Genomic DNA, 15,702 nt, shown 5'->3' with positions numbered 1-15,702 from the left:
TTGGGCATTTGGGTTATGCGCTTGGGCGACACAACAGCTCCTGTTTGCCATGTTCCAGTGCTTTACGCGATGAGCTCGGCGATCAGCCGTAAAAATTCCAATCTTATCTATGCATACATGTAAAGCGCTGGGTCCGATCGCTGGCCAGCGCTAGAGAAAAGGAGAGCGGGAGGTGTCGATCGCAGATGCAATTTTTTTGAAGATTCGAGATGTCTCTAGGCTCATGCACCAGTGTCCGTGGTCACGAACATATTCGATTCCGCTGGTCGGTGAAGGCAATGTTTTTGAGATCATCCTTTTCACAACCAGTTTGATTCAACACGATCACCACCTTGCGCTTTCAATTTAATTTCGGACAACTCTACGGTGCCACGCCTCGGAACTTCTCCCCAGTCACGCAAACGAAACGATTAAGGCTCCTGTGTGAGGGAGATTCTCTCGTGCTTTAAATGGGCTCTGCCTCCATGGCTTCTGGATATAGATTAAAAAACTCATGCATGGAGGTGGTGCACTGATCATGTAATATGTAATAGAAGAGCAAGAAAGCATGACATAGTTGGATTCATGGGCAGACGTGCTTCTTCAATTGGAGTAATAAAAATCGTGTGTTTTGCCACTCACCCCCAGAGAGATCTGCCATGATATTTATTCCTCACCTGTGGATTTCTTCTTGAGTGGCATTGGTTGGAGCCCAAGTCGACCAGCAATGGAAACGACAATCACATGAGCAAATTATGCACCCACCCTCCCTCCATTTTTTGATATATTGTATGCTCCTGAAAGAAGCTTTCCGGACGACCTCTTTCTCGAGATCGAGCTTGGCCTCGATTCGGATGTGTTGGTCAGATCATTATTTCTTCCTGGTGACGTCGGCTTGCACTCGCTTCCATCAATCAATCGCTCCAGAAGAGGGAAAGAGAAGCTTGACATTTGATGTCAAAAGCAAGTTGATATGTGGAAAAGGTTGGTCATTGGTGGGGAACAATGCCTGCAGGGGAGAACAATTGGCTGAGCATGCCACAACAGGACAGTGTACTTCAGTAAAAAAGAAGAAAGAAGAGAAAAAAAGCTCGATCGCCCGGCTGCATTTTCAAAAGGAGATTGGAATCTTTTCGCAAAGAAGAACACGAAGATTGAGATTCAAAGCAGGCTAGGCCAGGGACGCACACACACCCACACTGCGGGAAGAACAATCCAGAGTGGGATTCTTCTTTATGTTTATCTAGTGTCTTCTAAACTTAGAAGTTTCACTACCAAAACAAGGGTTCCATTTTCCATTCCCCCATTCCACTCGGTGCTCAACTTGGGCGCCCTCCAAGGTACGAGCTACTTTGCTTGCTTTGTTGACTGTTCGTCAGTCCCCAAAACTTTGGTGTCGATCTCTCCTCTATTTCTCAATCAGTCCTTTTTCTTTTTTCCTCCCATCATCTTTGTATGGTCACTTCTGGCATCTCCTTCATCTTTTGCAAATTGACTGAGCAGTACTCCACTGCGTCGTCCACTGTCAGGAACACCCATTGCTCGCCCAGCTTCTCCACGAAACCCGACTTGTGTAGAGTTTCTATGAGGTTTGCCCCTGGGTTCGCTAGAGCCAGCTGCATTGTTTTTTAACTTTAGCTTTTGAGAGAAGAAAAAGAGAGAAAGATTCACCTGCATTTCCATCAAGTTTAGATTTCTGAGAATCTCTCCCAGGACGTGAAGCCCAGACGTGTCGATGGTCATGACCGCTGATCATGGGTGAGTGTTACATCAGAGAGACAGAGAGAAAGGTTAAGAATGTGTGATGAGCGTACGTGTGAGGTCGAGTATGAGGTATTTTAATGCGCTTTCACCCGGAAGCTTGTCTCTCCCTTGCTCTTCCTCTATATATCTCGTCAGCCTGGGGATAGATTACACACGCCTTTTAGACTTTGTGTAACAGGAGGACTAACTAACCTTTCTCGTATGTAGTTGGAGTTTGAGAAGTAAATGGACGCGTCTATGCGAACTATGAGAACTCCCGGGATCCTTACAGCTTTGGGGTATTGCTCGATGCTCCTATAGATGCTGGTGCCAGCAATCTTGCCTAACGTTGCTGTGTGTGGCCGGCTGACATGCAGCAAAATCTTTCCTATGGAGATGGCAACCTGGAAGTTAAAAGTTCCACAAAATCATGGTACTTCTTTGCATGCTTTTGGTGGACTCACCGCTATGAGTAATCCCAGCTGAATGGACTGGAAGCAGACGCCGAGAAACGCTCCCAGGCAGGCCAGAAAGTCGATCTTGTCAACCTTCCAGATGTGGTACGCTTCCACGGGATCGATGAGTGTGATGAGAGCGGAGAAGATTATTACAGAGAGGATGACGTTGGGCGTGTAGTGGAAGAGCGGTGTCAAGGCGAGAAGTGTTACCATGACGATGAGCGCCATGAAAATGCACGACAGCGACGTCTTACATCCCGCGCTGTTGTTCACTGCCGTTCGCGACATTGCTCCTGGAAGTTATATGATCGATCAGCATCAATCAGCGAAGTGTAAGTTCTCTTTTTTTCCTTGCATGACTAACCAGTCGTGATGTAGCAGGACATGCAAGACCCCGTCATGTTCACCATTCCAAAAGCGATCATCTCCTTGTTGCCGTCGATATGATAGTTCTTGATCGATGCAAATGTTCGTCCCACTGCAATAGCTTCCTGTGGACACAAACTCTTCAGTCAACCATGATCCGTGATAGCCACTTTGGTACGTACCATGAGACCGATGATTGCTACAATGACCCCGTTTTTCATTGCCTTTGATACCAGAGGCCCGGTCAGGTGTAGCTCCTTGAAGGATGGAGGATTGATCCCTTTCCTGAGCTGTCCTACCTACGAACAAGCAAGTAACTTACGGTGCAAGAGCGAGCGAAAGAAAAGATTACAATGCTGAGGTGCTCGTTGGCGTGCGTTGCAAACACACACACCGTTGCCAGGAACACCGATGTTACAGGTGCGATAGCTGAAAGCCAGAAGAGTTTCTTGTTCCTTTTGCTCTGCACAGACAAGCACCACGTCGTTAGCTTTCTTTTCCTTTTCTCTTCCTGGCTGTCAACTTACGATTTGCCTCATTCCCAGAAGGAAGGTGAGGAAGCAGATCCCAATCACAACGGTTCGCCAGTTCCACTGCCAACACAATACCAACACGAAACAAGCCGGCTGTCGTCAGTACTTGCTCTAGTATATCCTTTTTCGAGGCTCATCCTTCCGACGTATTGCGACAGGCGAGCTGACACCTTACATGTGCTGGGTCACGGAAGATGGAATGTAAAACGGAGACAACGTCCGATTTCTTGGTGAAGTTTTGGATGCCGAGGATGCCTCTCATCTGCTGAAGGCACACAGCAACCGCCACCCCGGCTACGAACCCGACAGTCGCTGCGTGCGATAGGAAGTCAATGACAAAGCCAAGCCTGCCACCAAGCAAAACAAAATTTTACAGCAGTGTTCCTCGAGCACAGACAAAGACACGAGAAACCGAAGGCTGACCTGAGAAATCCCAGCGAGAATTGGAAGAGGCCTGCAAAAAAGGTGGAAGTAAAAGCGAGGCTCAAGTGTGCTCGCGGGTCCGTTACTTCGGGTCCGAGGTCCTCTCGGATGAGAGTTCCCAGCACAATGGAGATGACCGCAGCTGGTCCTACGGCCAAGTCCCGGGAGCTGCCAAAGATGGCATACACCATCGGCGGGAGAAAGCACGAATCTTCAAAGCAAAGTTTCCAGCGTTAGTTTACTCGGGCCAGTGCAAAGAGAAAGGACGTCACTTACATAGTCCTACAACTGGTGGCAAGTTTGCGAGCTTGGCATAAGCGATTCCCTGCGGTTGACAGACAGTGACAAGCTCTTTAGCAGCTGGAAGAATGGCTACGTGATGGAAAGTTACCTGGGGGATTGACAGGCTTGCTGTGGTGATGCCAGCGATGAAGTCATTCTTGAGGAAGCCGAGCTTGTACTTTGGAAGCCAGTCGAGAATGGGGAAAAAGTATTGCATCAGCATGATGGCCTGGCGGTGCGACGGCTTGTTGCGAAAGTGTCGAAACGGATCGTCGGGGAAGAGCGTCTCCTTGGAAGTGGTGGAGAACGTTTGGAGCAACGACTTTGCGGGTGGACGTTGCACTGCCTGGGAGATCACCTGGTCTTTGATGCTGATGACTTCCACATTGTCCAGGTCCGTGTCGTTGACGTGATCGTGGCTTTCCTTTTGCACCATACTGCCACACTGCTTTGCTTTTGCTTTTGCTTGCTTGCTTGCTCGCTCGATCGGGATGGGATTTCTCTTTGCTTTCTTTGTCTTGACACTATCACGGATTGTCTCTTTTCTTCCTTGATTCCAACCACAGCAATGCTTGCAGGTCACTTCTCTGCACGAGAGAGAACGAGATGTCAAGAGAAGGAAAGAAAAGAGTTAGAGCATTTCATATCACGAACCAAAAGGCAAGACGTGAAGTGATGGGAAGAACATGTGCTATGATGAGTGAGTGAGAATGATCAGATCGGGCTAGTACTGACACTATCTCTCAGAAGCACTGTGAATGATCGGCGAAAACGAGCGACGCAAATCTCAGAGTTTCATGCTTGGAAACAAGATCCAAGTTGTTCTTCCTCCTATCACATTGAAGGCTAGAACTCATTCACTTGAGAGGACGGATCACGATTCGCGAAACTAGAGGATCATGAAAAGCTTGGAGATAAAGAGGGAATGAAAGGAAGGACTTTCAAAGTTAAGTTGAAGGAAAAGAGAGGAGTGCTCACGAGAGAACAAAGGGGCGCTCGTCTTGTATATATACGGACCGCATCAAAGATTATTCAAAACGAAGAGCTAACCGGGGAAAGAAAAGGAGAGAAATCACGGGTTTCAACTCTTGGACATTTCATATATCTTATACCATAGCTTTATGGGAATGGGATCTTTGATTTTGGCTTGGCCAGAAGATGGCGACCGCCACTTAGGACCGGGAAGGACATGACTTGGAAGTTTTTGGCATGGAAGCATTCTTTAAAGATCGCCCGCGGAGGAAATTTCCAAGGAGCTGTATACTTGGACTAACTCGGTAGTGATGGCGCTGGAGATATGAGCGCGAGGATGGAGAAGATTCTTAACAAGCTCCAATCAGTGGAGGAAGAAGGCCAGAAGAAACCCAAGGAGAAAAAGCGATTGTAAAGGAAGAGATGGAAGAAAAAGAAGAAGAGCAAATGGGACACTCATGGCTACTGCAGCACTGTTGCTCTGTTGTGTGACTGGCAGCTATGGGGACAACCAGCCAAGCGCTGTAAGCTTTTTTTCCGTCGGGCTCCTCTTTGGTGGCTCTTGTGGCTCGCCCCCTCAAACACCATAAAGAGGACACGAATAATGCACGAAAGGAGGATTCATGCCTTCTTCCACATCATGGAAAAGATGGCAGATGGAAAATGTCAGCATCCATTCGTCAAATCCTAGCATCGATTCACTGAGACAAACGAGGAGGCAACAACGTCGCTGAGTGGAGGAGTGGTGTGGTACCATCTTTCTCTCATTCCTTGTTTTAATTGGATTTCCTTTCCATCCGACCGACACGCAACAGGTAAGCTTGAGCTACGGGCCGCCCGCGATTTGGCGAGCCCAGAATCACGAGCAATTTGGAATGGAATGGAAGCTCGAGTTTTTCAATTGGAATCCCCCGTGGCATTGGGACCAGTCGGCTCCATGGATACGAGATGAGCACTCTTAAACAAATCCATGGCTCTGGGATGTTGCGTGAAGCTGCCAAGGACTCGCTTGGATCTTTGTTTTTGGGCTGCTCTCAACCAGCCACCTCTCAAAGCTCTTGCCGCGAAAGGTTCGCGGGGTCGGTCGCAACTTGCACGTCAGTCCACTCGCCGAGAACGCTAGTGGACTTGCTTGCATGTTTATAAGATTGAAAATGGGAGCCACGCAGCCTTGAATATCAAAGCTGGATTCCCAGTCACGTGAAAAATCCAGCCCTTCTTTTTGCTCCCGAGAATAAAACTTTTCTCCGGGGAGATTGAAACACCATCACATCAATCATAGCAATACTAGCGTAGCGCTGCTCAAACCAAAACGCTCCTGTGTTAGAGATCTATGCCATTGTACTGCTACAAAGAGAGAAAAGCGAGAGAGATACGACACCTTCAAAACTTGGTTGCGTTTGCGTTTCGTCAGCTCTCAGCCTTTCTTGGCATACGAGATGACCATGGCGTGATTGGCAGTGATCTTGAAGCTCTGAAGCGCTTCCAACGCCACGGTTGCCTGTCCTTCGTCCGAGTACTCCACAAAGGCAATGCCGGGCCTGCCGTCCACCATCCTCACATCCTTCAAGCCGGGGTACCGAGTGAAGAGCATCTCCAGCATCGGCCCGCTGGTCTCGTCGGGGAGATTCTGGATGAAAAGGATGCTGTTTGGCTCCTGAGTCCCAGGCTTCACAGGAGGCTGCATTGCATTCCACAACCAACTGGTGAGTACTCCTGGCTGACAGACACTAAAAGTACCCAGGCGCTTACCGGAGCTGCACCATACACATGACCGTGTGCTGGAGTGGCACCATTTGCCTGGGGCTGCTCCTGGTCCTTTCTCTTCTTGTCCACTGACACGAAAAAACGACATAGAAAAGAGATGAGACATCACGACGACACAGCAAAAGCAAAAGGAGAAAAGGCAACCAGAAGAACATTACCTCCTTTATCTTCCGTCTTTCTCCTCTTCTCCTTTGGAGCATACGAGTCGTCGGTAAGGCTGATGATAGCATCGGACTTGGACTTGGCATACTGTATTACCTACACAAACGTTTTCACCACAGCATGAGCTCCTCAAACTCGTCTATCCGGAGAAAGAAAGAAAATAAAAATAAAAAAGCAATGCAATCACAAGAAGAAGATGCATCTTACAAGTGCCGATGCTCCTTTCACCATTGTCACGGCTCCTAGAAAAACAAAGACAAAGGAAATGGATTAACAGAGAGCTCACATTCATGCAATGCATTCTTCTTTTTTTTTTTTTGTAAATCGTACCATGGGCCTGTCGAAGAGCTGGAACTCCTTCATGTGCCGCAGAGCGCTGGTGGCAGCCGGGATTTCGTTGAAGACAACCCACGCTTGGCCGCGCAACTTGGGCGTCTTGCACACCACCACATCGAGTATCCGGCCATAGGCAGAGAATAGCGCGTGCAATGCCCTCTTCATCTCTACAAACGCAACCACACACATCCATCACTGGCTGCTCGCGACAGGAAATCGAGTGTGACTCACCCTGTTTCTTCACCTTGCTGTTGAGATTCTTGATGTAGATCGTCTCGTTGGGCAGAATGTCCGCCATGGTCCCCGCGCCTTGCAAAACCTAGGAGCTAGGGCAAAGAATGACCATAAACCCTAATGAGTCAATCCTCTTGATATTACAAAGAACAAAAACTTATTTCGCGAGAGCGCGCGCGCGCGCGAGTCTCAGGCTTTCTGCTTGAGCGTGATCTTGTCACCCAAGCTGAGAGCAATGCCTTGGGTCTTGCTCCTGATCCGGATGAAGCCACTCAGCTTACCGTCGGGCATCTTCTCCACGCTCACATTCACCAGCGCGTCCTCTCCAAACACGCTCTTGGCGTAGAGATTGGCTGCCAAAAACCCACAATCTCCATCCAGTTGCGATCTACACGTAGCAAACAAGCTGTTAGAATCTCCATCGATCCAGAGAGCTAGCCTAGACAACTTACGGTGGAGTCAAGCATTTCATGTTTGTGGAGGTGACGATGTGATCCAGGAACTGCTTCACGTCCTCTATGCTCGAGCTGATAGAAACCTGCACAGGAAGAACACGAGTGTGTGCTACCATCGATCGAAAAAAACAAGGAGAAAAACTCTCGCGTACCTTGTTCTCCCATTCAAACTCGGCCCACATGTTCCTAAAGGCAACGTCGGGGCACGAGGCCGGCGAGATGTAGTCCATGATGTCAATGTGGATGTCGTTGAGGACGACAACGTTGCGGTCCAGAGCGCTGGTCGACTCGTACACGATGTTCCCGAATATCACTCCCGTCTCCGTGGATGAAACCTTGATGTTTGCTCTGATTTGCTTGCTTGCATCGGGAGCCAGCGTGTAGTTTTGTGGCCGCTCCACCAGCTTCAGGTCGCCCATGGTTGCCAGCTCCAGGCACAGGTTCTGGAGCGTCTCCTTGGTCCGGTTGATCACCGTCACGTCCAGCACAATGTCATACTGGTGTACCGTCACGTATGCTTCCGCATACACGGGATCACTGAAGCCTGTGAGCTGAAGCACTCGGTTCAGCTTCTTGGTGTCGTCGCTGTCTTTGGTGAACTCTCCAGTAGCTCGCTTCAGATCTGTCTGAACCTCGTCTTCCAGCTCTAGTTGGCTCATGCCCTGGCAAACGAAAACGATAGAGCGTTGTCAGTTAAGACGTGCAAGAGGAAAGAGGGGAGAGAGCTAACCTTTCGGCTCTTCAGGTGGTAGAAATCAATGAGGTCGTCTGGCTGAGCACGAGCAACCTGTTCCTTGGCTCTCGTCTCCTCCGAGTCCCGTCGGAGCTTCTCAGTGATCATCTTCACAAAGCTTGCCCTGCATTTCTCGAGCCAGATGCAACGGGCTTCCTCGTCTGGAGACGTCAGAACTCGGATGCACTGAGTGATCCTGTCCACCGAGTCGTTGTCAATGGGATGAGCCACTACCGCCGACTGACCGAGCCTGAGGATGGACACCATGACTAGAAGAATGTCTGCAGTTGCCTTGTTGACTGCCACCTTCGATGTCTGCAACTCTTCCAGCCGAAGAACAAGCTTTGTGAGCGTGCCACAGATAACAGAGCCGAGGAAGAAATCTCCAGTGAGAAGCAGCGTCCGAAGATTTGTAGAGGTTCCAGCAACCAAGGATACAGGTACTGCGAGAGCGATTTCCACTGCAGCTGTCTGAGACGCGTAAGTGCCATCCGCCAGGACGACCGGACGCTTGGAGCCGACCGATGTCGTCTGCTTGGATGTTGGAGCAGGAGCCTTTGAAGCAGAAGACTGGTCGGCTGCTTCGCCATCCTCGGCCACCGTAAAGAATGGAAGGTCACCCAGGCACTGCTTGATGGCTGAGATGGCACTCTCGATCTCAGGCAGCGACTGGCAATACTCGCCAATGATCCACAGAGCGCAGGAGCAGACCCGAGAGGCGGGAATCTGGTAGAAGAGGTCGAGAAGCCTGGTGATTATAGACTCCCGCAGCTTCGGGTTCGTCTCGATGATCTCCCTCACGAAACAAACAACGTCCAGAGCTGATGCCAAGTTGGTGTCCCCCAGAAAATCCATGAGAAGGTGCACCACTGTGCTCGCAACCTCTGGGAACTTGACCGCGCACGAGTGTATGGCCTGGATCAACATCTGCCTGTACTCCGCATTCTTTTCCAGCTCTTTGTTCTGCGTCTTCACCACCTCCTTCTTGAGCGTCATCACCACCTCCTCGATGTTCCTCGGGGTGATGAGGTCCAGCGCGATGTCCAAAGTCTTCCTCCGGATATCCAGGTTGGGACTCTGAAGTGCCCGCAATACATCCATGATAAGCTCCACCACGATCTCCCTGTGCGTCGCCTTGAGCTCCTGGAGCCGGTCCAGGACGATGAGCTTGACGTTGTTGTCGCTCTGCGAGAGAAGGAGCTGGCAGTAGCAATTGGCAGCTGCTCTGATCGCCGTGGGTGCGCTCGACAGCGAGACGAGAGTTCCGGAGCACTCGTACATGACGGCGGTCGAGTGTGACTGGAGCAGCAGCAGGATCACCTTCATGAACTTCCCCTTGCCATCCGGGTTGGCCCGGCACACCTTTCGTATCAGCTCCAGCGCCACCATCTGGAGGAGATCGCCCCAGCCAGGAACACTCTCGGCGTGAGTCAAGAGAAAGCTCACGGCTCGGTCCTGGGCACAGTTGCAGAGCATGAGGAAGGCGTTTCTCTTGGCCGAGAGGTCCTGCTCCTTGCCCAGTATCTTCTCGATGAGCTCGGGAGCGTCGGGTAGCAAGTGGTCGCCTTGGGCGAGCTTGTAGATGGCCATGACGGCGAGAATAGCGTTCCTCCGGACGAAGGGGTGCCTGTGCTCCAAGTTGGTGACGATGGCATGGACGAGAGGCTCGATGAGCTCCGCCTCGTTCAAGCGGGAGAGGAACCTGAGCGTGACGCCGCGGATGTACTCGTTGGGATGCTGGAGATTGTTGCGCAGGTTCTGGCAGATGAGGATCATCTCCGGCAAGATCTTGCCTTGCGCATCCGTCTTGTCGATGATCTCCAGGTAGAGCAGCAGCAGCTTCTGGATGGTGTGATCCTCGGACGGCAGCACGTAGCGGACAATGGTGATGAAGAGCTGCGGGATGGTCTCGCCATTGAGCATGAGCATGACGGCCTTCTTCATCGCCTCCACCTTGCGCGGCGTGTCATTGCTCTCCAGAGACTCCCGGATCTCATTCGCGAGCGCGGGGGAGCTCTTGTCGAAATGGACCAAGAGGCTGCACGATTTCTCCATCCTGGATCTGGGATCAAACCCTCAAACCCTCGACCAGATCTCGACGCCTACACCATGGACGAGCTAAGATCTGGCACCGCCCTGCCCGAGATCTAGGAGGATTACCTGGAGTAGCACGCGGTGGCGCTCGAGCCTGCCTTTTCCTCCCCCGAGAGTATAAGCCCTTGCTACCCGGTAAAGAGCCCTACCATTTATGATAAATAAGGTATTTGCTTAATTAACCCTAAAGTGGAATAGACCATTGAGCTGCAGCCGCTGGTGTTTTCTGTGGGATGTGCTTGTGGTGTCACCTGGTTTTGTTTTTGTTTCAGCGATGGTACTTCAAGCTGGGGTGCGCCAGGTGTTTTGTTTCACGTTTGGCTTCTTCAATAATGTGCATTCTCGTTTTCCTTTGTTTTCCAAATGCATAGCGGTGCAGGAGCTGCTCAACTATAATGGCGAGGTTGCCAAGACCTGAGCATAGAAGTACATCCGAAGGAACTCGAGTTAAATTCGAATGACATTAGAGATGGCAACTTTGACCATTCCTTCAAAGCATCACAGAAGTCACACACATCGTCTGGAGCAAAATCCGGGGAATAGGCCTGAGGAGGGTGGCTGTGAGGAAGCATACGAGGCGATGCTTCTTCAAGGCATTGGTTCCGGGATTTCCTCCATCCCACGAGAGATTTCATACTTTGCTATGGTGGCCTTTCCCGGGGCTGGAAAGGCAACACTAGGACGAAGGGCTCGGGAATTCCTTTTGACGTGTTGGAATGCTTGGCCGGATGGGAGGAATCAAGCCGTGCTGGGGCTGGACGATGCGGACTACGAGCTCTTCAAGTCTATGGCTGCCAGTTCTTTGTATGTTCCACACGGTTGCACACGATAAGGGGACGTATTGTAGATGGTGGAACCGGCGCAGATATATCCCATCGTTCACAGAGAGGCGGGGAGGGTTGCGGGGTTACAGATGGAGATTTGGACAGGAAGTGTCCAAGGCTGAAGCTGCATCTCAGGCTGGCGAATGTGCTGGGTTTCTCCGGTTGGCACTTTGTGTGCACAGTGATACATGGCTGCTGCCGTGTGTCTTCTTTGACGAGCTGAATGTCGTCACGCAGATACTCGGCGGGCAAAGTGCTGGGCGGGATGGAAAGATTTTTTCTGACTACGATGATAAGGTGCAGTGGGGTTCAGTAGAAGCTGCTGGGTTCAGTGGCTGTCCCCGTTAGGTGCAGTTCATTTCTGGTGAAGAAGCTGGCCAACATTCTGGAAAAGGAGTTGAAAATCTCATTGCCAAAAGATCCCAGGGAGGGCCAGGAACAGGGTGGTGCTCTTGCTGTGCTGTTGCGTGCTTACCCAAAAGAATGCTTCATTTGGAACGTTAGACTTGCACCTTGCTGCCAAGAGGATCTTTGGTGCGAAATCGTTTGCAAATGCATGTGTTCCAACTGAGAACGCGTAAGGACACCTTGGCCACGCGGCTGGTGACACATTAGAGCATGCAAGAGATTACGAGCTTGAGGAAACAGATGGGTCAGCTGTACTAGGGCCCGGCTCTTCATTTGGTGGTGACAGTTTTCATATTCTGCAAGATGGTTCAACCCGAGCAGGTAATAATTCTTCACTCGGTTTTGAAACATCTCACGTGTTTATTTTGCAGTGGGTTGAGGAGGAGGTGACCTTTGTACTCCAAAGAAAGCAAACTAACCTTAGAACTGGCGAGTATATTAGAGACTAGCTTTCAGAAGGACATAGGCTCGCTTTTCCCCTTGCCAAAAATCCCCAACGACGATCAAGGAGAGGTGAGAACAAGGACTGAACCAGGAGCTCCGACACCTAACCCTGGAAGGATCAAGATCAGGATCAGGATGTAGATATGGAAGCGGACGAGTATGTATACATTACTAGAGAGTTGCGAACCTAGATTGAGCTTCTTTAGCATCCGTACTTTGCCAGGAGTGTGTTTTGCTTTGAGCAAGAGTCTATGAAGCATGGAGATGCGATCTCTGTATTAAGGCTCTTTAGTAAAGCGGGAGTGTCCCACTTTGCATGACTTGTAAAGGTTTATTATGTCGCTGGTAATGGAGAAACCATAAAGACTGATGTTAGGAGCTTGCGCTCCACCCGGATATGTTTGATGAATGGAACTTTAAAGTTGAGAACTACAATGCCAAGCTCTTTTGGGCCATGCGGAGCGCCCCTTCGAACGACTTGTTGCCGCCGATGAAGCCACTGGCGTGGACAAAAACGCCATTGTCAATTCCCGCGACCTTGGAGAGCTCCTCGTCCCTCAGCCCCCTCCATGCCGCTGGCAGTGCCTTGCGGCTCTCGAATCTCCCCGGAGCAAGAGCTACCGCTTGCACTCTCCACTGCCCGGCTCGCTCGTCCTCGTACAACACGTACTTGATGCTCGGCTCGATCTGGAGCTCCTCCTCGAGCTCGAACAAATGCTGTTTCCACTGGCACACAATGCCACAAATTTCATGTCGTGTATGGACTAGACTGGAACGCCAAAGAAACAAAAGCTTACCGGACAAAACGTGTCCAGGACCATGACTTCGCCGCTGGGATGGATCTCCTTTCTCCTGTTGATGCAGTCGAGCACAATGGATCTGGCCGGCAACCATGACTTGGCATAGTAACGAAGAGCCTGTGGAGAGAAAGGAAGTGTGCGCGAGTCAAACGCGAGGTATCGATCATCACACTCACTTGCTGGAACTCGCTGCCAGTCAGCTCCATGGCTCGAGCAAACGCAGCGTTCTCCATTTCCACGCTTTGCTCCTCCGTCCAGTCGGGATTGAGCTTCCCCACGCGGGCAGACAAGTTAGTGTTCTCCACGTACTTCGGGGGCTGATCCACGTCGTACTGGTTGATTCCATTGTCAATGGCATCGATTCCCTGCAAGTGAAAAAACAAAAGGAGTCGAGCTTGTAGCTTGTGAGCTAGCCGGAGCTTCACCTCCATGAAGTTCTTGTACAGTGCAACGTAAATGGCCTCCACGTCGGGATGATCCGGTTGGAGCGCAAGCTCCTTGGCCACGATCTCCTTTCCAAAGTGCTGCTTCCAAGCATTATGAGCTAAGCTGGAACAAGGAGAGAAATCTTACCTTGTACACAAGGCCCGCGCTGCTGAGCTTTGTGTTGAATCCATTGCCTAGGACATGATCGAATCCTCGCTGGTGATGGTCGAAACGATCTTTCTCGGGATCGTACACACCACCAACATCCAGTACCGCGTCAAGCTTGTCCAGAACCTGGCCAGAGGGAAACCATTGGTTTTTCTAAGAGATTGACCACTTCACTCACCTCTTGGTTCCGGGTCCGGACGATGTCCGCATTGGCGAACTTGTCCGTGAGGCGGATGAGGAAGCATCCCAGTGCCTCGTCACAGTGGAAAGTCCCATTGTGCGTGCCTACCTTTGCCACTCGTTCGCTGCCGCCACCCAAACTGGAGCTCACGCGAACCATAGCCGAGCTGATCCCTCGCGACACAAGAAAAGAGGAGGCTGTGATAGGAAGGAAAGAGGGACGCAATGCGGCCAGCATAACCCTAACAAGGTTAGCAAATTGATTTTCTTCTTTTGAATGAAGAAAACAGTGAAGGATAAAATGCTTATGCCGCAGGTAAATGATTGGAAATGGAGTTTGTCACCAAGCATGAGAAGTGATTGTGAGGAAGACATGGGGCTGACAAGAAGACTAGTTCTGTGGGCCAACATAATTGGCTTCAGGATTTTCAAGTTGCATCTAGAAGGCATTATACTCACTTAGTGCATTTGTAATTATATATTATATGCAGTAAATGCCTAGGGATTTTTTTTTCATTTTATTACTATTGGATTTGTGTTTGAACTTTGAGAGATAAGGATGATGTGGTAGGGATACTTTTCTAACATGATTAAGTATTTAATGTTGTAAATCACTAACAACTTAAAAATAGAAGAAAATGAAACATGACTTTGATGCAGAAATATTAGATACAGTATCCACATCCAGCCATTTTTTTTTTAACAAGCAAGAAATGTTTGCTTTCTTGCAAGCAATGAAACACGTTTTTAAATGTACTTAGCTGATAAAGCCATACTCAAGTAAACACTCAATCATTTGACACTTGGAACTTTGCATAATTGAGTAAACCTAACTATCAAAAGATCAGCTCTACCACAATTATGTTGCTCAACTCTAGACAAAGTGGTAAATCATATAATTAGTAATACCTCCTTAAACTTCTCAAGATTTTCTAACATTACTAATCCTTCACGCAAAGATTTTCAACTCTGAGATGTATATCAAACACAACTCACTCTTTTTATTGTGTTAGTTCACACCTCAACAATAAATAATATACTTTGAAAATGTACACTTTGATTGAAAGGTTGTGATCATAGTAATAAATTGCAACTCCAACCTCTCCAACTTTAACATTTTCCCACAATTTTTACTTGATTGCATTTATATAGTGTAAAAAAATATTGCTTTAAGTGCTTTGAGTTTTTTTGAAAGCTACTTATTTATTTTATACAACACAAAAGTATAAGCCTTGCAGAAATCAAATAGATCACTCAATAAATGTTTAACTTTGTATACAAGAGTATAGTCTTAATTTTATCCAAACAACATTTAACGGTTATTATTAATATAATTAGATTGAGAAAAGTTGTAACATTTATTTATACAAAATCAAGTGAGTTATAAAAGAAAGCAAATGAAATCAAACTACTTTAAAACTTTCTATATTGAAAATATTTTACAAATTTTTTCACCCATCAAATAATGTTAATAAACACATGATTTTGCCTTACATATATAATAAACTTTTGAAACAAAAGTAGCTTTTAACAACCATTTTGAGAGCAATTCTAATATATAAAATCTAACCATTTTTCCTAAACTTTTTTAACATTCACTTTCAAATAAAAAAAAAACCTTTCATGAGTTTATGATGTAGCCTTTAGATTGTTTATTTGTTCACTCTAAAGTTATATAAAAATGTAAAAATATATCATATTTAAAATTTGAATTATCATTTTTGTAATTGCTCTAAACAAAAATCCAATATGTCATTAAAAAGAAAGATTACATTTTAATATTAAAAACTCTCCAATCCATGTTTATAATCCTATGTATGTTGTTATTAATATAATTCTTTGGTAATTGAAATCCATGTTTATAATCTTAGTATAATTCTTTGGCAATTGAAATCTATTGGAACCATTAGCTATT

General features: G+C 48.2%; 4 protein-coding genes across 6 annotated transcripts; all 4 read right to left on the bottom strand.

The window, feature by feature from the left end:
• Positions 1–1,179: 1,179 nt before the first annotated feature.
• LOC9637647 (sulfate transporter 3.1) lies at positions 1,180–4,806 on the bottom strand. The gene is made up of 14 exons (XM_024663537.1): positions 4,439–4,806; positions 3,894–4,371; positions 3,779–3,827; positions 3,503–3,713; positions 3,255–3,426; positions 3,074–3,139; positions 2,899–3,009; positions 2,729–2,845; positions 2,545–2,671; positions 2,187–2,473; positions 1,936–2,126; positions 1,794–1,879; positions 1,651–1,727; positions 1,180–1,595 (listed from the first exon to the last, which is right to left on the bottom strand). Exons 2-14 carry the CDS (start codon positions 4,218–4,220, stop codon positions 1,425–1,427), a joined length of 1,992 nt encoding a protein of 663 aa, XP_024519305.1. The 5' UTR covers positions 4,221–4,371; positions 4,439–4,806; the 3' UTR covers positions 1,180–1,424.
• Positions 4,807–5,863: 1,057 nt separating this feature from the next.
• Positions 5,864–7,379, bottom strand: LOC9637646 (U2 small nuclear ribonucleoprotein B''). 3 transcript variants are annotated; one of them, XM_024663468.1, is made up of 6 exons: positions 7,253–7,379; positions 7,016–7,188; positions 6,682–6,781; positions 6,509–6,591; positions 6,138–6,437; positions 5,864–6,054 (listed from the first exon to the last, which is right to left on the bottom strand). In XM_024663468.1, exons 1-5 carry the CDS (start codon positions 7,317–7,319, stop codon positions 6,174–6,176), a joined length of 687 nt encoding a protein of 228 aa, XP_024519236.1. In that variant the 5' UTR covers positions 7,320–7,379; the 3' UTR covers positions 5,864–6,054; positions 6,138–6,173. The 3 variants fall into 3 exon arrangements, with proteins under 3 accessions (XP_024519236.1, XP_002989686.1, XP_024519237.1); XM_002989640.2 differs by having other exon boundaries at positions 5,864–6,437; XM_024663469.1 differs by lacking the exon at positions 7,253–7,379 and adding an exon at positions 6,893–6,927 and having other exon boundaries at positions 5,864–6,437; positions 7,016–7,123.
• LOC9638113 (coatomer subunit beta-1) lies at positions 7,374–10,687 on the bottom strand. The gene is made up of 5 exons (XM_024663467.1): positions 10,604–10,687; positions 8,441–10,545; positions 7,863–8,372; positions 7,708–7,793; positions 7,374–7,643 (listed from the first exon to the last, which is right to left on the bottom strand). The coding sequence occupies exons 2-5, from the start codon at positions 10,496–10,498 to the stop codon at positions 7,445–7,447; spliced, it is 2,853 nt and encodes a 950-aa protein (XP_024519235.1). The 5' UTR covers positions 10,499–10,545; positions 10,604–10,687; the 3' UTR covers positions 7,374–7,444.
• Positions 10,688–12,530: 1,843 nt separating this feature from the next.
• Positions 12,531–14,046, bottom strand: LOC9638112 (UPF0160 protein). Its single transcript, XM_002989638.2, has 6 exons — positions 13,786–14,046; positions 13,587–13,733; positions 13,439–13,537; positions 13,190–13,378; positions 13,011–13,130; positions 12,531–12,939 (listed from the first exon to the last, which is right to left on the bottom strand). The coding sequence occupies exons 1-6, from the start codon at positions 14,023–14,025 to the stop codon at positions 12,643–12,645; spliced, it is 1,092 nt and encodes a 363-aa protein (XP_002989684.2). The 5' UTR covers positions 14,026–14,046; the 3' UTR covers positions 12,531–12,642.
• Between the last annotated feature and the right edge of the window lie 1,656 nt (positions 14,047–15,702).

Source organism: Selaginella moellendorffii, unplaced genomic scaffold, assembly GCF_000143415.4.
Source record: "Selaginella moellendorffii unplaced genomic scaffold, v1.0 SELMOscaffold_100, whole genome shotgun sequence".
Classification (NCBI taxonomy): Eukaryota; Viridiplantae; Streptophyta; class Lycopodiopsida; order Selaginellales; family Selaginellaceae; genus Selaginella; species Selaginella moellendorffii.
The sequence above is the reverse complement of the archived record's forward strand: the minus strand, read 5'-3'. Positions and strand labels throughout refer to the sequence as shown.

Coding starts and splice junctions, on each gene's coding strand:
- LOC9637647 (XM_024663537.1), bottom strand. CDS start 4,220: ATGGTGCAAAAGGAAAGCCACGATCACGTCAACGACACGGACCTGGAC. Junction 3,010..3,073: donor TTCTGGGAATGAGGCAAATC/GTAAGTTGACAG, acceptor TTGTCTGTGCAG/AGCAAAAGGAACAAGAAACT. Junction 2,474..2,544: donor GTCCTGCTACATCACGACTG/GTTAGTCATGCA, acceptor TATAACTTCCAG/GAGCAATGTCGCGAACGGCA.
- LOC9637646 (XM_002989640.2), bottom strand. CDS start 7,319: ATGGCGGACATTCTGCCCAACGAGACGATCTACATCAAGAATCTCAAC. Junction 6,782..7,015: donor AGCTCTTCGACAGGCCCATG/GTACGATTTACA, acceptor ACGTTTGTGTAG/GTAATACAGTATGCCAAGTC. Junction 6,592..6,681: donor AAAGACGGAAGATAAAGGAG/GTAATGTTCTTC, acceptor TTTTCGTGTCAG/TGGACAAGAAGAGAAAGGAC.
- LOC9638113 (XM_024663467.1), bottom strand. CDS start 10,498: ATGGAGAAATCGTGCAGCCTCTTGGTCCATTTCGACAAGAGCTCCCCC. Junction 7,794..7,862: donor AGTTTGAATGGGAGAACAAG/GTACGCGAGAGT, acceptor CTTCCTGTGCAG/GTTTCTATCAGCTCGAGCAT. Junction 7,644..7,707: donor ATGAAATGCTTGACTCCACC/GTAAGTTGTCTA, acceptor TGCTACGTGTAG/ATCGCAACTGGATGGAGATT.
- LOC9638112 (XM_002989638.2), bottom strand. CDS start 14,025: ATGCTGGCCGCATTGCGTCCCTCTTTCCTTCCTATCACAGCCTCCTCT. Junction 13,379..13,438: donor TGTACAAGAACTTCATGGAG/GTGAAGCTCCGG, acceptor TTTCACTTGCAG/GGAATCGATGCCATTGACAA. Junction 13,131..13,189: donor CTGGCAGCGAGTTCCAGCAA/GTGAGTGTGATG, acceptor TTCTCTCCACAG/GCTCTTCGTTACTATGCCAA.